The sequence below is a fragment of the Peromyscus californicus genome, unplaced genomic scaffold (genome assembly GCF_007827085.1).
Source record: "Peromyscus californicus insignis strain IS unplaced genomic scaffold, ASM782708v3 Scaffold_6__1_contigs__length_162567912, whole genome shotgun sequence".
NCBI classification, from domain to species: Eukaryota; Metazoa; Chordata; class Mammalia; order Rodentia; family Cricetidae; genus Peromyscus; species Peromyscus californicus.
Genome location: NW_026294584.1, coordinates 112,346,728 through 112,363,869, shown reverse-complemented (window position 1 = coordinate 112,363,869; position 17,142 = coordinate 112,346,728). Strand labels below are relative to the sequence as shown.

Below are 17,142 nucleotides of genomic sequence, written 5' to 3'. Positions count from 1 at the left end.
GTCTCTCTTTCAACACTGACACTGGGGCCCCTGTGTGGAGTCCGTGGTCTGTAGCCAGGATATGTAATGCTTTAACTCATAACCCAGGAGCAGCTGTTCTGACTTTTTTGGCTTCTCCCTTTGAGAATCTCATCAAAACCTCTACTCCGCCTTTCTCTAGCCTGCCTGTGCACACACAATATTTTACATATAGTGTCAAAGACTCCCCGGTTCTGAGGAAATCTGGCCATACACACTAAACCAAACCCAAGACTGAGAATGTGGGCACACTGTCCCTTGAGCATCAATGATGATGTTTAGAAATTGATGGCTAAGAAGCTGTTTTTAAGAGAGTCCTTTCTTGAGATATCTCAATCTAAAAATTAGAACTGCCATGAGCTTTACAAACCTACTATATATAAAGCACAATTAAAAATTTTAATTATATTTTATTATTAGTGTGTGTGTGTGTGTGTGTGTGTGTGTGTGTGTGTGTGTGTGTGTGTGTTTGTAGGTCAGGTTTGGTGGCAGTTGCCTTTACCTGCCAAGCCACCTTGATGGCCCTAAAGCACAGATTTTAATGTCGCACTTACAAATGACTTGGGGAAAAAAGAAGACAGATTTCCCAAGTACGATTTCTTCAGACCCACCTGCTAGATACAGGTGTATCGTATCACATTGCTGTCACACTGGTGTGATGATAGGAAGGTGTGAACATCAACACGACCTGAACTCCAGGAAATAAATGTCTGGCTTGATCAGGCTAGAGCTTACCATGTGGTTTGCGGACTTCTTACAGTTGCAGGTCTCTGGATTTGAAGACAATCCCACCTGAATACCCACTTTAGGGGGGACGCAGAATCAGTGGTTTTTTTTCTACCCCTGGTGTACACTAACCAGCTTGATGATTGGACTCCCCCTGCTGGGACGGATGGGGAATGCGATGGTGTGGGTTTTAGGAGGAAGTTAAGGATCACGTTGTCAACTCCTTCAATGTATCATCAGCATTAAGTTCTTGCTCAGACTGCCGTGTGTCAGACTTCTCCAAGCTTTCAGAATTACACCTACAAGATACACAGATGGGTGCAAAGTGTAGTCATCAATGCAGGAGAATCTAGTAAACACTGACCTGAAAGACTGTCCTTTCCCTTCCCAGACAGAGCAAAGAGTTGTAAATCTCATCCTAATCCTGTTCCATTTTAAGGCTGGCTCTTCCTTCAGAGACTAACGACATTAGAAAACATTGGCGTTTTTCTTAGAGCCAGGATCCAAGCCAAGGTTTTAAAAACACACTCTAGCTTCTCAGACTACTCTCTCCTCCCTGCACCATGTCATAGTCTCGGGAAAGATGTGTGCCTGTCGATGAAAGCAGTGGATACTTTAGGAAGGCTGGTTACCTGTAGCATACAGGGAAATTCTTTTCTAACAGAGTGCAAGCACTCAACTACACATAAAGGCTTTGGTACATGGACTTTAAAATCTGTATCATCAAGCTTCCAAATATGTTTTAACACCATTTTTTAAAATACAGAGTCTGAAAACAAAATTAACTAGGTTTTATTTTAATGTGCTTGGCCTTGTGTATCCTCAGGGACTATATCCTTGAATTCTACCAACTGTGAATTGAAAACACTAAAAAAAAGTTTCTTGTTTCTTGTTTTGTTTTTCCATGTGGACTGGATATAGACAGATTCTTTTCTTTTCATTTTTTGAACAATACAGTATCCCTGTTTACATTACTTGTATGGTAGACATTAGGTGGTCTAGAGACAATGTAAAACACTGCTTGTATGGGTTAGGGGTGTGTAGGCTATATATGTGTATGTGTGTCTATATATATGAGATATATATATATATATGATATATCATATATATGAGAGACTTAAGCACCCATGAATTTTAGTGTTCCAGGAACCAATTCCCAAAGAACCCAACAGATGAGTGTCTGGAAGGAGAGAAGAACAGCCCCAAGTGTGTGTCTACAAAAGTCCATCCTTATTTAGTTGTATTTCCTTATCATAGGTTCTTCTGCATCAGAAAGACAAGGCAAACTTAAAAGCTAAGGCCACACAGCACAAACACTGGACAACCAGCAGACCCTTCTTCAGTTGTCCCAGGGGTCACCTTCCTGACTCAGGAAAAACAAACAAGCAAAAAACAGGATTTGGTAATAATTCCAGAAGATTTTTTCCCTATACATATATAAATTGAATAATATTATACACAAGATTTACTAACGAGTTTTTTCACTTACAATGTTTTTCTTTTAAGTTTTTATTTGTTTCATTTTTGAGATAGGGTCTCTCTATGTAGTCTTGGCTAGTCAGGAACTCACTATTTAGACCAGGCTGGCCCAGAACCCAGAGATCTGCCTGCCTCTGCCTCCTGAGTGGGGAGGTTAAAGGTATGTGCCATCATGCCTGGCTTCATTTAAGTTTTTACAAAATTTTTTATGTATATATGTGTGTGGATGTGTACATATTTGAAAGAGAGAGTGTGTGTGTGTGTGTGTGTGTGTGTGTGTGTGTGTGTGTGTGTGAGAGAGAGAGAGAGAGAGAGAGAGAGAGAGAACCTCAGGTGTCAGTCCTCAGCATTCACCTTGTTTAAGTCAGGGTCTCTTACTCACCACTGCATATGCTGGGCTAGCTGGTCCATGAGCCTCCAGAATTTTTTATGTTTCTATCTCCCATCTTTCATCTTACTTTATGTGGGCACTGGAGATTTGAACTCAGGTCCTCAGATCCTCAGGCTTGTGGAGCAAGTACTTTACTCACTGAACCATCTCCCCAGCCCTGAAAATGGTTTTTTTTTTTTTTTTTTTGGTTTGGTTTGGTTTGGTTTTTGAGATGGGGTTTCTGACAGGGTGTCTTTGTGTAGCATTTGCTGTCCTGGAACTCGCTCTGTAGACCAGGCTGGCCTTGAACTCACAGAGATCCACCTGCCTCTGCCTCCCAAGTGCTGGGATTGAAGGTGTGAGCCACCATTGCCCAGCTAAAAATGTTTTTTTTAATAATTTATTTTTATTTTATGTTCATTGGTGTTTTACCTGCATGTATGTCTGTGTGAGGGTATCAGATCCCCTGGAACTGAAGTTACAGACATGTGAGCTGTCATGTGGGTGCTGGGAATTGAACCTGGGTCCTCTGGAAGAGCAGTCAGTGCTCTTAACCACTGAGCCATCTCTCCAGCCCCTAAAAATGTTTTTTAAAAATTTGTTTTTATTTTTTTTTATCTTATATTTTATTTTGTCATGTTTGTTTGTTATCTTTTTTTTTTAATTTATTTTAATTTATTTTGCAATACAATTCAGTTCTACATATCGGTCACGGATTCCCTTGTTCTCCCCCCTCCCGTCCCCCTCATAATTGTGTGTACACGCCCACACATTCGAGGAGCCTGTGTGTGTGAAATTAGTTAGTGTATTTGCATATAGCGCCTGAGGAGGCCAGAAGAGGGCGTCAAATCTCTGGAGCTGGAGTTAGGAGCAGCTGTAAGTAGCCAGACATGGGTGGGTTTGGGGAACCAAGCTCAGGCCCCCCTGAAGAGCAGCAAATATTCGTAACTGCTGAGCCCTATGTATTCTAACTGTCATATACCTGTCTTTTAGGAAAACACTCAAAAACATCATGAAGGAAGAGACAAAGGCATTAAAAACATGCCCCAGTTTTTAAAAGAAAAGCTTAATAGTGAAATAGTGGCAAATAAAAGAGAATCTAATGGGGGCAACAATATACAAGAAACAGAAGATGATGATGATGAAGAAGAAGATGAAGAGGACGAGGAGGATGAGGAAGATGAAGAGGATGGAGAAGATGAAGAGGATGAAGATGAAAAAGCCAATGAAAAAAATGAAGCGAAGGAACAAACCCACCACAATTCAGGCTCCTGTCAGCAGCTGACAACGAAAGCACAAGAAGAACAAAAAGACAGGCCAGAGACCAAAGAAAAACAACTTGAGAAGAAAATAGCCAAATTAGACCCTAAGAAGTTAGCTCTCGACACCAGTTTTCTGAAGGTAAGTGCAAGGCCTTCAGGGAACCAGACAGACCTGGATGGAAGCTTGAGACGAGTAAGACAGAACGACCCCGACATGAAGGAGCTCAACCTGAACAACATTGAAAACATCCCCAAAGAAATGTTGCTGGACTTTGTCAATGCGATGAAGAAGAACAAACACATCAAAAGCTTTAGTCTGGCGAACGTCGGGGCGGACGAGAGTGTAGCGTTCGCCTTGGCCAACATGCTGCGGGAAAACAGGAGCATCACCACGCTTAATATCGAGTCCAACTTCATCACAGGGAAGGGCATCGTGGCCATCATGAGGTGCCTCCAGTTTAACGAGACTCTCACCGAGCTGCGTTTTCACAACCAGAGACACATGCTGGGCCACCACGCCGAAATGGAAATATCAAGGCTTTTGAAGGCCAACAACACTCTGCTGAAGATGGGCTACCATTTCGAGCTTCCGGGCCCCAGAATGGTGGTGACGAATCTGCTTACCAGGAACCAGGATAAACGGAGGCAGAAAAGGCAAGAGGAGCAGCAGCAGCAGCAACTTAAAGAGCAGAGAAAGCTGATAGCTATGTTGGAGAATGGGTTGGGGCTGCCCCCTGGGATGTGGGAGAGGTTGGGAGGACCCATGCCCGATCCCAGAATGCAGGAGTTTTTCCAGCCTTCATCCGGACGGCCTCTCGCGGCTCAGGAAGTCCCCTTTGGTGGAAGAAAGGAAATGATGAAAAATCCACCCCAACCTCCACAGTCCATGACCGACCCTGACTCCTTCAGGGTGGTGAAGCTGAAGAGAATTCAGCGCAAATCTCGAATGCCGGAAGCCAGAGAGGCACAGGAGAAAACCAACCTCAAAGATGTCATCAAAACGCTCAAGCCGGTGCCGAGAAATAGGCCGCCCCCGCTGGTGGAAATCACTCCCAGAGACCAGCTCTTGAATGACATCCGACACAGCAATGTTGCCTACCTAAAACCGGTAAGGAACAGGTGGGGGAAATTTGAGTATTTCCCAGTTCCCCTCCTTCTCTCTCTCTCGTTTATATTGTATTTATTTTTTGACATTGACTCTCATGTATCTCAGGCTGACTTGAACCTGCTAGGTAGCTGAGGGTGATGTATCCTACCATGCCTGGCCTATGTGGCACTGGGGATTGAATCCAGGGCTTTGTACATGCTAGGCAAGTGCACTATCGGATGAGCTATATCCCCAGGCCTGTTAGTTTAATGCAACAGGGGCTTGACTATTGGTAAGCAGAGGAGCAACACCAACAGAGTTAAAATCCTAGTTACTCTTAAGAGTAGACCCCGATATGCCCTGTGATGATAATGTTTGCAGCTAAGGTTTACTGACCACTTGACTCAGGTAATCATCCAAATTCTGGAAGGTTGGCACAATTACTCTCCCCATTTTGTGAAGGAGACACTGATGCTTTGGGGAGTTACTAACATGTCTAGCAGTTACCACCAGGAAGCGATGGCACTGATGTTTTGAGGCATTAAGCTTTTATTTAGTGTGTTATTTTGAATCCTCGGTGTGCATGTGTAAAATCAGACCATTCTAGGCACATAGAACTGAGAACTAGAGACTCCAGGAGCCTTCTAGAAGGAACAAATGAGGGAAAAAAAAACAGTTAAGCCTCATTTGTAAGAAGTTGGAATAAAAGCTACAGGGAATCAGTTCTTTATCAGAAGATGAAGCTAGACCATCCGCAAATACATTTCTGTTTGCTTTTTAAGCAAGCAGCCAAACAGCAAACCTCAGGTTACCATCTTCATGAGCCAATGGAGTTTAAAATACCTCAGTTTTAATACCCACGGAGTCTCTATAAAATTCTGTGATAAAACTGACTAGTAGAGCTGGCTTTATTCCATGAGCTTAGGTTGCAGAAATGAATTTTTTGGTCACTATTACAGTAGTAGTCATACAGGCTGAAGGATCGATGTCCATAGGCCATATTGATTAATGCTTGGCTGTCATTTAAGAAAAATATTGCCTACAACTGAGCTAAAAGATTGTCTTGACAACATAGTCAATACATTATCTCATCATAGAGATCCACATTTTTTTCTTAGGATGTGAAAAGCAAATATCCATGTGAGTTTGTAGCGTTTTTTTTTTTTTTTCAGTTTTCCTGAGCTTTCTAATCTTAAGGTAACTGCTTTCATTCACATATATGTATAGGGATGTCTTGAATTCCCATATCCTCGAAATGTATTGTCATTGTCCCATTTTCTGCATCAAAGATGGTTTTCATCTGTGATTTGGAGAGTGCTGGATTGGTCCTGGGACAGGTGTCAGGGGAGAATTCTAGAGGTTACATGAGGTCAGGCAGAGGGCCTTTGGGCAGGACACAAGACTGTCTCCACCTGCTCTTCCTGGGGCAGCAAGACCTCCGCTGGGGTAGGTGAGGGTGCTGGCTGTGAAAACTGTCACTTTGAAGTCATGGATGGACAATATTCAAGCTGTCTTGGTGCTATACAGTCAGAAAATAACAGACTAAAAGGAGCAAGAGTTTTAAAATCCACGTTGAAGGGAGAGGTGTTCAGGTGACCAGTTGAGCAGACCTCCGGACTCTGGAAGGTAGGAATGTTCCATTGAGACTATCCCATTCCATCCGCTCACTGGCATTACTGTAGTAACTGCCCCTTTCAGTGTGGAGGAAGGGGCGGGGGATTCCAGTGAATAAATTGGGTACAGGCTGAACCTTGTGGAGCTTACAAAGTAGCTTTTCAGAGCCAAGATTCATTGTGTTTTACATAATGGAGGACATATCAGCTCTGGGTTTAAATTTTAGAGCAAAGGACATGAAAATAAATCCATACTGATAACTGTAAGAGTAAACACCCTACAAAATGGGAATGTGTTCATCTGTTCTGTAATGCTATCCATTTTAAATGTGCTTAATCAGCGTGCATGTGTGTACGTGTGTGTGCGCGTGCATGCGTGCGTGCGTGCGTGTGTGCGCGTGTGCGTGTGCGTGTGTGTGTGTGTGTGTGTGTGTGTGTGTGTGTGTGTTATCTTGCCTATTCATGCTCATGTGGAGGCCAGAGGTCAACATCAGGTGTCTTTTTCTATTGTTCTCCACTTTATTATTTATTTTTATGTGTATAAATGTTTTGCCTGTATGTCTATCCATACATCACTCAAAACTTGATGCCCTTAGAGGCCAGAAAAGGGCTTCTAATCCCCTGGAATTGGAGTTACAGAGAGTTGTGACCCACCTGATGTGGGGGCTGGGAACTGAACCTGGGTCCTCTGGAAGAACAGCCTGTGTTCTTAAACATTGAGCTAACTCTCCAGGTACTCAACCTCCGTTTTTTTGAGATCCATCTACTGAATGTAGAGCTTGATGTTTTAGGTAGACCATCTGGCCAGTGAGCCCCTGGGGTCTGCCTATTTCTGCCCCTACCCTGGCACTGGGGCTACAGGTAGTGCACCACCACCCCCAGCATTTTATGTGGGTCCCGGGGATCTGAACTCAGGTCCTCGTGCTTGCACAGTATACACCTTACACTCCGAGCTGGCTCCCTAACGTCATTCTTCTTAAAAATAAACTATGCCGGGCGGTGGTGGCGCACGCCTTTAATCCCAGCACTCGGGAGGCAGAGCCAGGCGGATTTCTGTGAGTTCGAGGCCAGCCTGGGCTACCAAGTGAGTTCCAGGAGAGGTGCAAAGCTACACAGAGAAACCCTGTCTCGAAAAACCAAAAAAAAAAAAAAAAAAATAAACTACGAAGGAAAGTCCTTTGTGAGTGGCAGCCTTGCTTATTGACGTCTGCTTTGAAATGGCTCTGGGCCTTCCGGTTGCTGACAGTTCCTCTTGCCTTCAGTTGCCCGCTGTGGGCTGCAATGGCTGTCTTTTTGCACCTATCTCAGCTACAGAATGCCCCACGACGTCTTCTTCTATTTAGTCCTATGAAGTACTCTGTGAGGACAAGGTGTAAGCACATCACTCCACTGTTGGATGTGCGGAACTAAAGTCCACTTGTAAGGATAAAAACAGAAAGGTGAAGTGGGTACCTTTTGGTGGGCCCTGCCACTAAGCAAACACTCCACTCAAAACGGCGTTAGAGCAGGAGGTTTACAGGGGGAGCAGGAAGGAGAGAGTGAAGGAGCAGAGCGGTCATGTCGAAGTGGGGACTTGAGAGAGGCAGACAGACAGACAGACGACAGAGAGACAGGGAAGAAACAAGAGGAAGAAGAGAGGCAAGACAGCAGGCTTTGCCCGGCAGGTGCGCATGTCGCATAGCTGACCGTGGACAGGCACCTGGTGACAGGTGACCTAACTGCTTTGGCGGCAGAGGCAGGCTACTGCCGAGCTGGAAACTAACATTCCTCCCTTTTGTTTATTATTAAAAGGTGAGGAAATGGGAAAGGGTAGCAGGTAAAGGTAGAAATGGGGCACTGTGTTCTCTAGACTGCTTCCTGTTGTCTGGGCACATCTTTGGGGGACCTGAGAAAGATGGGGTGCTGGCCAGGTCCTGGGATAGCTGGCTGTTTCGCTTGCTGTCCCGGCTCTGCGGGACCATCTTCAGCTGTGCTAGGAGCTAGGAAAGTGCAGGCCTAGTTGGAGCAGTCTGTGAGGTTGGACCATCTGGAGGCAGCCATTTTCAACCTGTCCGGAATGCAGATTTTGAGGGGACCTGGCATGATGATGGCAGAGCAGAAGGTAAAGTTAAGAAGTTTAGGGGGAAATGTTTTTCTTAGATCCTGGTAATTGAGGGAGGGGAGTCCCAAGACCAGGGAAAGGTAGGGGAGATCCCACCCTCAGGAACAGGAAGTAGGTGGGCTGTCGATTGACAGTACTTATCTGGAGTCCATTTGATGGCCTATTCGAAGTGGATCCCAGTTAACTTCCTGGGGCTTACAAGAATTTTTTGAGTTCACAAAAAGAGAAAAGTTTTAGACACATTAGTATTCCCACTGTGAAACCAATCTGAAACATATTTCATTTTTTATACACATTAGATCTCTTTTTTTATCACTACTTAAGCTTTTTCATCCTCAGACCTCTTTAACTTGCATTTATACACCTTACGTCACTTTCTTATCACAATTTAAGCTTTCATATCCTCAGACCTTTATAACTTGTATTCATACACCTTAGACCCTAAAACATTTTCTTAGATCCCCACAACTTAAGCTTTCATATCTTCGTGTAAACTTTACACTTTTTTTCTATCTAATCATTTACCAGGAGACACAGGTGGTTGATTACTGAGAGCAGTCATTGTAAAGCGAGTTCCTTTCAATAAAGGAACAGTAAAAGGTTACATGGAAATCTGTTCTGTGAGTTTATCTCTTTGTCTGAGTCTAGTAACTAGGAAAACTGTGTCTAGACCTAGCAGTAGCTCTAGGAAAGTGAGGCCTGTGGCCTGAATTTTACACAGGAAGAGAACTGTGAAGGCAGCTGAAGCTTTGGCTGCTGCTGTTAAAGCGACCAACCCGTCACTAGCCTAGTCATCAAATACCATCCGAGTTCTGAGATGGATAAATTTCACCTGAGTGAGCAGGAGTGCAGAGCAAGCAGCTTCGGAATCTATTAAAAATGACAGGGACAGTTACTGGCTGCCTGGACAGCCACCCCAAGGTCCTCTGTGATTGCTGGGGACAGAGGTCTCAGGGCAGCATCAGTCTTGGGCTACCAGACCCAGAAGATCAGACAGACTTTTCTGTGGAGTAGGAACTCGTTGGGTGAGGGGAGGGGAGGCAGGGGAGCCAGCCTACCTTGTCTAGGCAAAGCGGGGCAGTTGATCCCCCGCCCCCACTGCCCGCCCGCCCATGTCCTGACTGTCCACAATCTGGACAGGGTCTTGGCAGCAGTTGAGGTGAAAGGCAGTTTTTTTTTTTTGGTTTTGGTTTTGGTTTTTTTGGTTTTTTGCCCAGTGACTGGTGCTGCCACATTTAAAGCAGTCTCCAGGTGGAAGTTCTTTTGTGCCCATCCATCTTCTTTGGAGGAGATAGGGGTGCTGCTGGGAGCTGGCATGCCTCTCTATCATGAAAAGCTTTATTTATTTATTTATTTTTATTTTTAAACACTTTAAATGCTGTATTCTGCATAGGCTCCCACTGCTCTGTTCTGTGTCTTCTTTCCCCAGGACGAATGTTTGCTTTAAAGCCAGATCACAGAGCAATTTTTTCAAAGTGTTTCAGGTTTTTTTTTTTTTAGCTTCTCTTTTGAAATCATATTGATTGACAGACTCAAAAACCAGTGCAAAGACTTCTTACCGCCACGCATCACCTGCTCCCTATCTGCTGTCATTATTGAAATTGCAGTGCATGCAGCTGCACGTGAGTGAGCCCAAGGCACGTGACTCGTTGGAAGTAATGGTGGTATGTGCTTGCCCTTGCTGTGGCCAGCTGCTGCAAACACCATCAGCTGCAAGGTGGACTCAGTGACATGCCGGGAGCATTAGCAGTGGTAATGTTATGACAGCCGGCACAGAGGTGTGTTTGTCTTTGGTCAGTCAAATGAGACCTCACCCGGTTCGTTTTATAAAGGAGACATGAAAGTTTTTGTGGATTTGGGGCAACAATGGGGTAAAAATCTATATAATTTATATATTTATATATTTATATAAATTTATATATAAAAATATTTATATATTATATGTATATAATTTATACAATTTTGATATCTTGTGGGGTTTTGGTTTTTTTGTTTTGTTTTTTGTTTTAAACTAATATCCCTGTCCTGTTTGGGTGGTTTTTTGTTTGTTGTTTGTTTATTTATTTGTTTGTTTGTTTATTGTCAACTTGGCACAAGCTAGAGTCATTTGAGAAGAGGGAACCTCAATTGAGAAAATGCCCCCAGCAGTCTGGTCTGTGGGCAAGCCTATGGGGTGTTTTCTTGATTAATGATTAGATTGATGTGGGAGGTCCCAGCCCACTGTGGGTGGTGTCATCCCTAAGCAGGTGGTCCTGGATTGTATATATTAGAAAGAAAGAAAGAAAAAAAGAAAGAAAGGGAGGAAGGAGGGAAGGAAGGAAGGAAGGAAGAAAGAAAGAAAGAAAGAAAGAAAGAAAGAAAGAAAGAAAGAAAGAAAGAAAGAAAGAAAGAAAGAAAGAAAAAGAAAGTCAACTGGATAAGCTGTGGGGAGCAAGCCAGTAAGCAGCACTCTTACATGGCCTCTGCATCAGCTCCTGCCCTGATTTCTCTCAGTGATGCAGTCAAAAGTTGTAAAGTAAAATAAATCCTTTCCTCCTCAAGAAGATTTGGTCATGATATTTATCACAGCAATAGAATCTTAACAAAGACAACTCCTAAAATTAGAATATTAGATGTTCAAAAATGCACCTGGCAATCATTTGTTCTTGGAAAACTTTAAAACAGACTTTCCCTCTCAGACTTAGTAATAGTATTTTTATGTATTATTGAACCTATCCCCAAAATCAGCTTGTATTTTTAATTTTTTTTTAATTTAATGCTTGATCTCTCAGTACCACATGCTCCTGGCCTGGGATTCCTGAATGGAGTCAACAGTAAAGAATAAAGGAACGCATAGACACTTTGCTCAAATGCTTATACATTTCAGTTTGAGAGAAATCTCCTCTCTGGGTCACAGCTTGAAAACTGGCAGCTATAAACCAGACTTTAGGCCTACTTTAATTGGGCTAGGCATTAGTTTGTCAATTCTAAATGTCATAGAAAACATTTAAATATTTGGTGCCACTGAAATATTAGATCCCGCCATGCAAAATATGCATGTGCGTAGCACAAGTGGTGTGTGTGCGTCTGCGAGTGCACTCGTGCATGCCTGAGTGAGTGTGTGTGTGTGTGTGTGTGTGTGTGTGTGTGTGTGTGTGTGTGTGCTCACGCATGGGCGTGTACAGGTTTTACTGAGAATCGAACTCAGAGCTTTGCACATGCTAGACAAATGCTCTCCAGCCAGCTAGCTGCTTCTGCATTGTGGCCTCTGTGGGGCTGGGAAATAGCCTCTCTGGTTTTTTCTCCCATGCTTGCTGCCTCCCAACCACCTTGCTTCGTTCACATTTATTGTTTCCTGAAGAAGTTTTTTGTTTGCTCTCGTTTTTAATGTCTTGTTCCTTAGATAAAAACCAGCTCCTTTTCCTAGAGTTACTGTCAATCACTCTGATGCCAGCACAAAGCAAGGCTTCCCCCTTCCTCACAAATGCATGGGTTTCTTTCATCTATCTTGAAAATTTTGTGATTCATTTACCACCTACCATTCCAGAGCAACTTTGCACCTTTCACTGGAATAAGATTCCCATTCTCAGTCACTGCTTAATTTTCACCAGAGCTAAGTGCCTGTGGAGCAAAGCCAAGTTCTTGTGTCCAACAAGGTGACTATAATATCCACGCCACTTCACTTTGGGCTCACCTGCACATCTAGACTCTTCCTAGCCAAGTCAGCAATGGAGCAGCCTTGCCAAGCTCCCCCTCCAGTGAGATTTCAGTTTGATAACATCATGTGCAGCCCTGGCTCACCAGAGCCTCGTTGGCACATGAGCACTTGCAGAGTTGAAGATGATAGATATGAGCATTCATCTCTGTCCCTGCCCACACTTGGCTTCATTTGTAAAATCTTCTTTCTTTTTCTCCAGGTTCTCTGATTTCTGTTCTTTTAGGAATTTCTTTCCCCACCTTCTCTCTTTTGTGTCAGTCGAAGGCCAGCCCCCTGACTGCCCCTCCCCTTTGGGTAACCAGGGTTTTCTAGGAGTCTTCCTTCAACCTGTTCCCAGACCAGGCTTCTCTGTGTAGGTCTTACCTTCTCATGCAGTGGCCTTGGTGGGTCCACCTCTCCTACACTCTTGTTCAAAACTCTTGGACTTACCTCCAAGTTGGGCGCAGGTGTGCCCAAATACACTTAAAAACAACTAAACTAACAAGCTAAGCAGAAAGGAACCCCTAGTAATAACAGGAATTGATTTTCTCCTGTTTGTGACTTTGATATTTTAGCCTTTGATTAAATTCATTGCTGCGGTTGCAGTCGGGGACAGAATCTTAAGCAGTCCAGGCTGGTCTTGAACTCCTACTTCTTCCATCTCTGAAGTCCTGGGATTACAGGTGTTTTGGGCCACACCCAGCTCAAGTTTGACCTTTTGTAACATCTGGCCATCTTTTCCTTAATGGTTTCTGCTTGCCCTGCTGTGACATCTCTAATGACGACATAGTATGTCTTCTTCTCTCCTTGCAACTTTTAATAGGCCCAGGTGTCTCACCAAATGTTTGCTGCAGTGGATGAATTAAAGGGTTAAATTTTCCAAAATAAGCATGCTGTGAGATGCCTGATTTACTATTCTTTTCCAAGCAGTTAACGATTATCTAGTGACTCAACCCTTTGTCCTGTGGTCTGAGCTGCCAGCTTGGTCCTGTTTGGAACATGGTATTATGAGTCTGGTTCCTATGGTGGGCTGTAGCTGGAGAGTTTTTCTCCAGCTCCCACCAAGCCCTGGCAGTCCCACAGCCCACTTATAAAATAAACACATAGATACTTATATTATTTAAACTGGCCTAATGGCTCAGGATTCTTGTTAGCTGTTCTTATATCTTAAATTAACCCATTTTTATTAATCTATACCTTGCCACGTAGCTTATCGGTACTCTACATGGCATCAGCTGGCAGCATCCCCCTGCCTCAGCCTTCCACTTCCCAGAATTCTCCTCCCTCTTTGTCCTGCTTATACTTCCTTCCTGGCTACTGGCCAATCAGTGTTTTATTTATCAGTCAATCATCCACAGCAGTGGGCCAATGCTACATTTTGCTTTAAAAAATACCTTTTTTTGAGATTTATTTATTTTTATGTTATGTGTGTGCATGTTTTGCCTGATTGTGTGTATGTGCACTGTGTGTGTGTGTGTGTGTGTGTGTGTGTGTGTGTGCCTATTCCCTACAGAGGTCAGAGGAGGAAATCAGATCCCCTGGAACTGGAGTTCCTGGTGGCTATGAGCCACCATGTGGGTGCTGGGAACAGAAACTTTTCTTCTGCTTAAGCAACAAGTGATCCATTTCTATGGCCCCACATTTTGCTTTTTAAATATTATTTTAGAACCTCCACATGTGTGTACAAACATATACAAAGACCACGCCGTTTAAGCTATTTGTTGCAGCTTACAAATTATTTAAAGCACTCCATGTATTTTTGTCTCATTGCTCTTAATTATTGTTTCCCGTGGGTAAAGCCTACGTAGACACAGGCCACACCCTTCCTGTTGAAAACTGGCACCAGAGGTGGAGAGGGTCAGAAGCACATGGGGACTCCTCTTGGCCTGAAAGGGGTATCCAGTGTCCCCTCTGGAGGGCAGGGCACTGTGAAACATTCCTCTCCAGAGAACACGGACAAAGGACTGACTGTAAAGGAACCACAGCAGCTCCCACAAGGTCGTATCACACTGACAGGTGCACATGGGCAGGGAAGAGGAAATGGGCTCCGCTGTTAACAAATTCCAAGTGTTTTCTCAACGCATCAGCCTCTTCTGGAAAATGCACACTTGATGGACTAGTCACCTGCTAAGATAGAGCACCACTTAAAACCCTTTAAAGACTTCAACTGTTGCTATGCGACAGAGGCTGGATGTAGAATTTAGAGTTGGACTGATGTGTGTCTTTTGCAGTTTTTTTTTTGTCCTTGTGAAACTTACCAAAACACATTTTACTTTTATTTTTTACATTTAATATATTTTATTTTAAAATTTTATTGTACATCATAGTAGAAATGTGCTTCAAGGAGGATAGGCGTGTGTGTGTGTGTGTGTGTGTGTGTGTGTGTGTGTGTGTGTGTGTGTGTATGTGTGTGTGTATGTGTGTGTGTGTGTGTGTGTGTGTGTGTGTGTGTGTGTGTGTGTAAGCACATTTTCATGTCAGAGGCCAACCTCAGGCATCATTCCTTGGGTGCTATTCACCTTGTTTTGTAAAACAGGGTGTCTCACTAGCCTGATAAGCTTGATAGCAGTCAAGGGTGGCTGGCCAGGAGCCCCTGAGATCACTGTCTACCTCTCCAGTGCTGAGACAACAAGCAGGTGCCATCACACTTGGCTTTTTTACGTGGCTTGTGGAGATCTAACTCATTTGCCACACAAGCACTTCACTTTTTTTATTAATTTTTTTTCATTTATTTTACATACTGACCACAGTTTACCCTCCCTTCTCACCTCCCATTCCTTCCCCCGACCTCCCTTCTACCCACTCCTCCTTTATCTCCATTCAGAAAGGGCAGGCCTCCCATGGGAATCAACAAAGCATGGCATATCAACTTGAGGCAGGACCAAGCTCCTCCCTCCTGCATCAAGGTTGGGCAAGACAACCCAGCTTGGGGATTGGGTTCCCAAAAGCCAGCTCTGTATGACAGGGATAGGTCCTGATCCCACCACTGCTAGGAGCCTCACAAGCAGACCGAGCTACACAACTGTCACACACATGCAGAGGGCCTAGGTTGGTCCCATGCAGGCTCCACAGCTGTTGGTCCAGAGTCAGTGAGCTCCCACGAGCTCAGGTCAGCTGTCTCTGTGAGTTCCCACCAGCACTTTACTAATGGAGCTATCTCCTCAGCCCGTAGAACACACACACACACACACACACACACACACACACACACACACACACACACGCACACACGCACATGCACGCACGCACGCACAATTTAATTATATATATATATATATATAAATATATATAATATTAGTGTGTTTGTGTGTGGGTATGTGCATGTGAGTTTGGGTGCCTGCAGAGGCCAAAAGAGTGTGTCAGATCCTCTGGAGCTGGAGTTAGGCTGAACTGCCTAACATGGATGCTGGGAAATGAATTCTGATGCTCTGCAAGAGCGGTTCTCCACAGCGGAGCCATCTTTCCAGCAGTTCCAGCTGTGTGACCTCAGGGAAGTCACTGTCTTCTCAGAGCCCGTACCCTCCTTGCAAGGCTGATGTAGGACACAGTGAGATAATGTTTTAGACACTGAGTGTCCCCGGTTATCACTCACCCCCATTGTGTAACTTGATCATTTGCACTATGAACTGGAAATTCTTACTTTCATGTTTAGAGCTGAGGAAAATGATGCTCAGCACCCACCAACCAGCTAGTAAATGCTGGTACCAGGCTCTGAACTTCTCTTGTTCCTGTGATCTGCTTTGCCACAGGCTCACAGATCTTAGAACAACCCGTGGCACTGGTTAATGCTCAGTAATAGTGGCTTTGGTTGGTTTGCCTTTATCATAATTTTGGAGAGTTCTGCTGCCAGCATTTCTAATGCCTTCTGCATCCTCCAAGACATGTAAGTTTTATGATTTTTGCTGCAAAGCTTTTAAACTTCCAGGATTCACGGTCTCTCCTTCAAATGCTTAAACCACAGGTGCAGCTGCCAAAGGAACTGGCCTAAGAGGTAGCAGGATCGTCTAGAAGAACAAGACGTGAGCTGGAGGCTGTCTCACTAACAGTGCGGGTGACCGAACTGGGAACGTCTCTCCATCCAGGCTGGGGATTGTTTGGGCCGTGAGGAGACACAAGGAGAAGGATACAGAGTCTCAGCATTCACAGGCAACAGGTTCCAGTTCTAAGAGTTTGACTGAGTTGGGTGAAAATTGTAGAGTGATGCTTCTAGAAGCAGAAGTTAACATTTTTGGTAAACACTTAACTGTTGCTTTCTTCTGGTAAATAACAATAAATCTGACAGAAGTGTTGACTGATGATTATACTCGCACTCCCGTTTCTCTCTCCTTCCACCCTCTCTGTTGTCAGCCACCGCATGGCATCTTAAGGGTAATCAATCATGTTGAAAGCTCCGAGAATGTGAAGGGTGGAGTGAGTGCCTGGGCCTTCCGCAGCTTTGGAATAAAGGATCCTTGGCTAGTTCTTCGGAGAACCAGTGAAAGCCTCCGGTCTCACTGTACTAGTACTTGTCTCATTCCTGTAACAAAATACCTAACCAAAGCAGTTTACGAGAGGAACGGTTGACTTTGGTTCATTCATGGTTTGAGGGTGGAGTCCATCACGGAGAGGGAGGCATGGCGGCAGGAACCTGAGGCTGCTGGTCACATTGGCCACAGGAGGCAGAGGGAGATGGATGTGGTATTCAATGGTATCCTTTTGTGATGTTCAGCCTAGCATCCCAGGCCATGAATGGTGCCATCCACATCCAGTTCAGCCTCTCTGGAAGGTCCCCCAAAGACATGCCCAGTGGTGAGTCTCCTAGGTAATTCTA

General features: G+C 44.3%; 1 protein-coding gene across 2 annotated transcripts in view; it reads left to right on the top strand.

Moving 5' to 3' along the window:
• Positions 1-16,623, top strand: part of Lmod3 (leiomodin 3) — a 17,138-nt gene extending 515 nt beyond the window's left edge. The window contains exons 2-3 of one of the 2 annotated variants that reach the window (XM_052720987.1): positions 3,587-4,963; positions 16,294-16,623. In XM_052720987.1, coding sequence (XP_052576947.1) covers positions 3,587-4,963; positions 16,294-16,320 — 1,404 coding nt within the window. In that variant the 3' untranslated portion in view covers positions 16,321-16,623. Of the gene's footprint in view, positions 1-3,586; positions 4,964-10,319; positions 10,435-16,293 lie in introns of those variants that run through there. The other variant, XR_008214458.1, reaches the window with a different exon arrangement.
• The last annotated feature ends 519 nt before the right edge of the window (positions 16,624-17,142 follow it).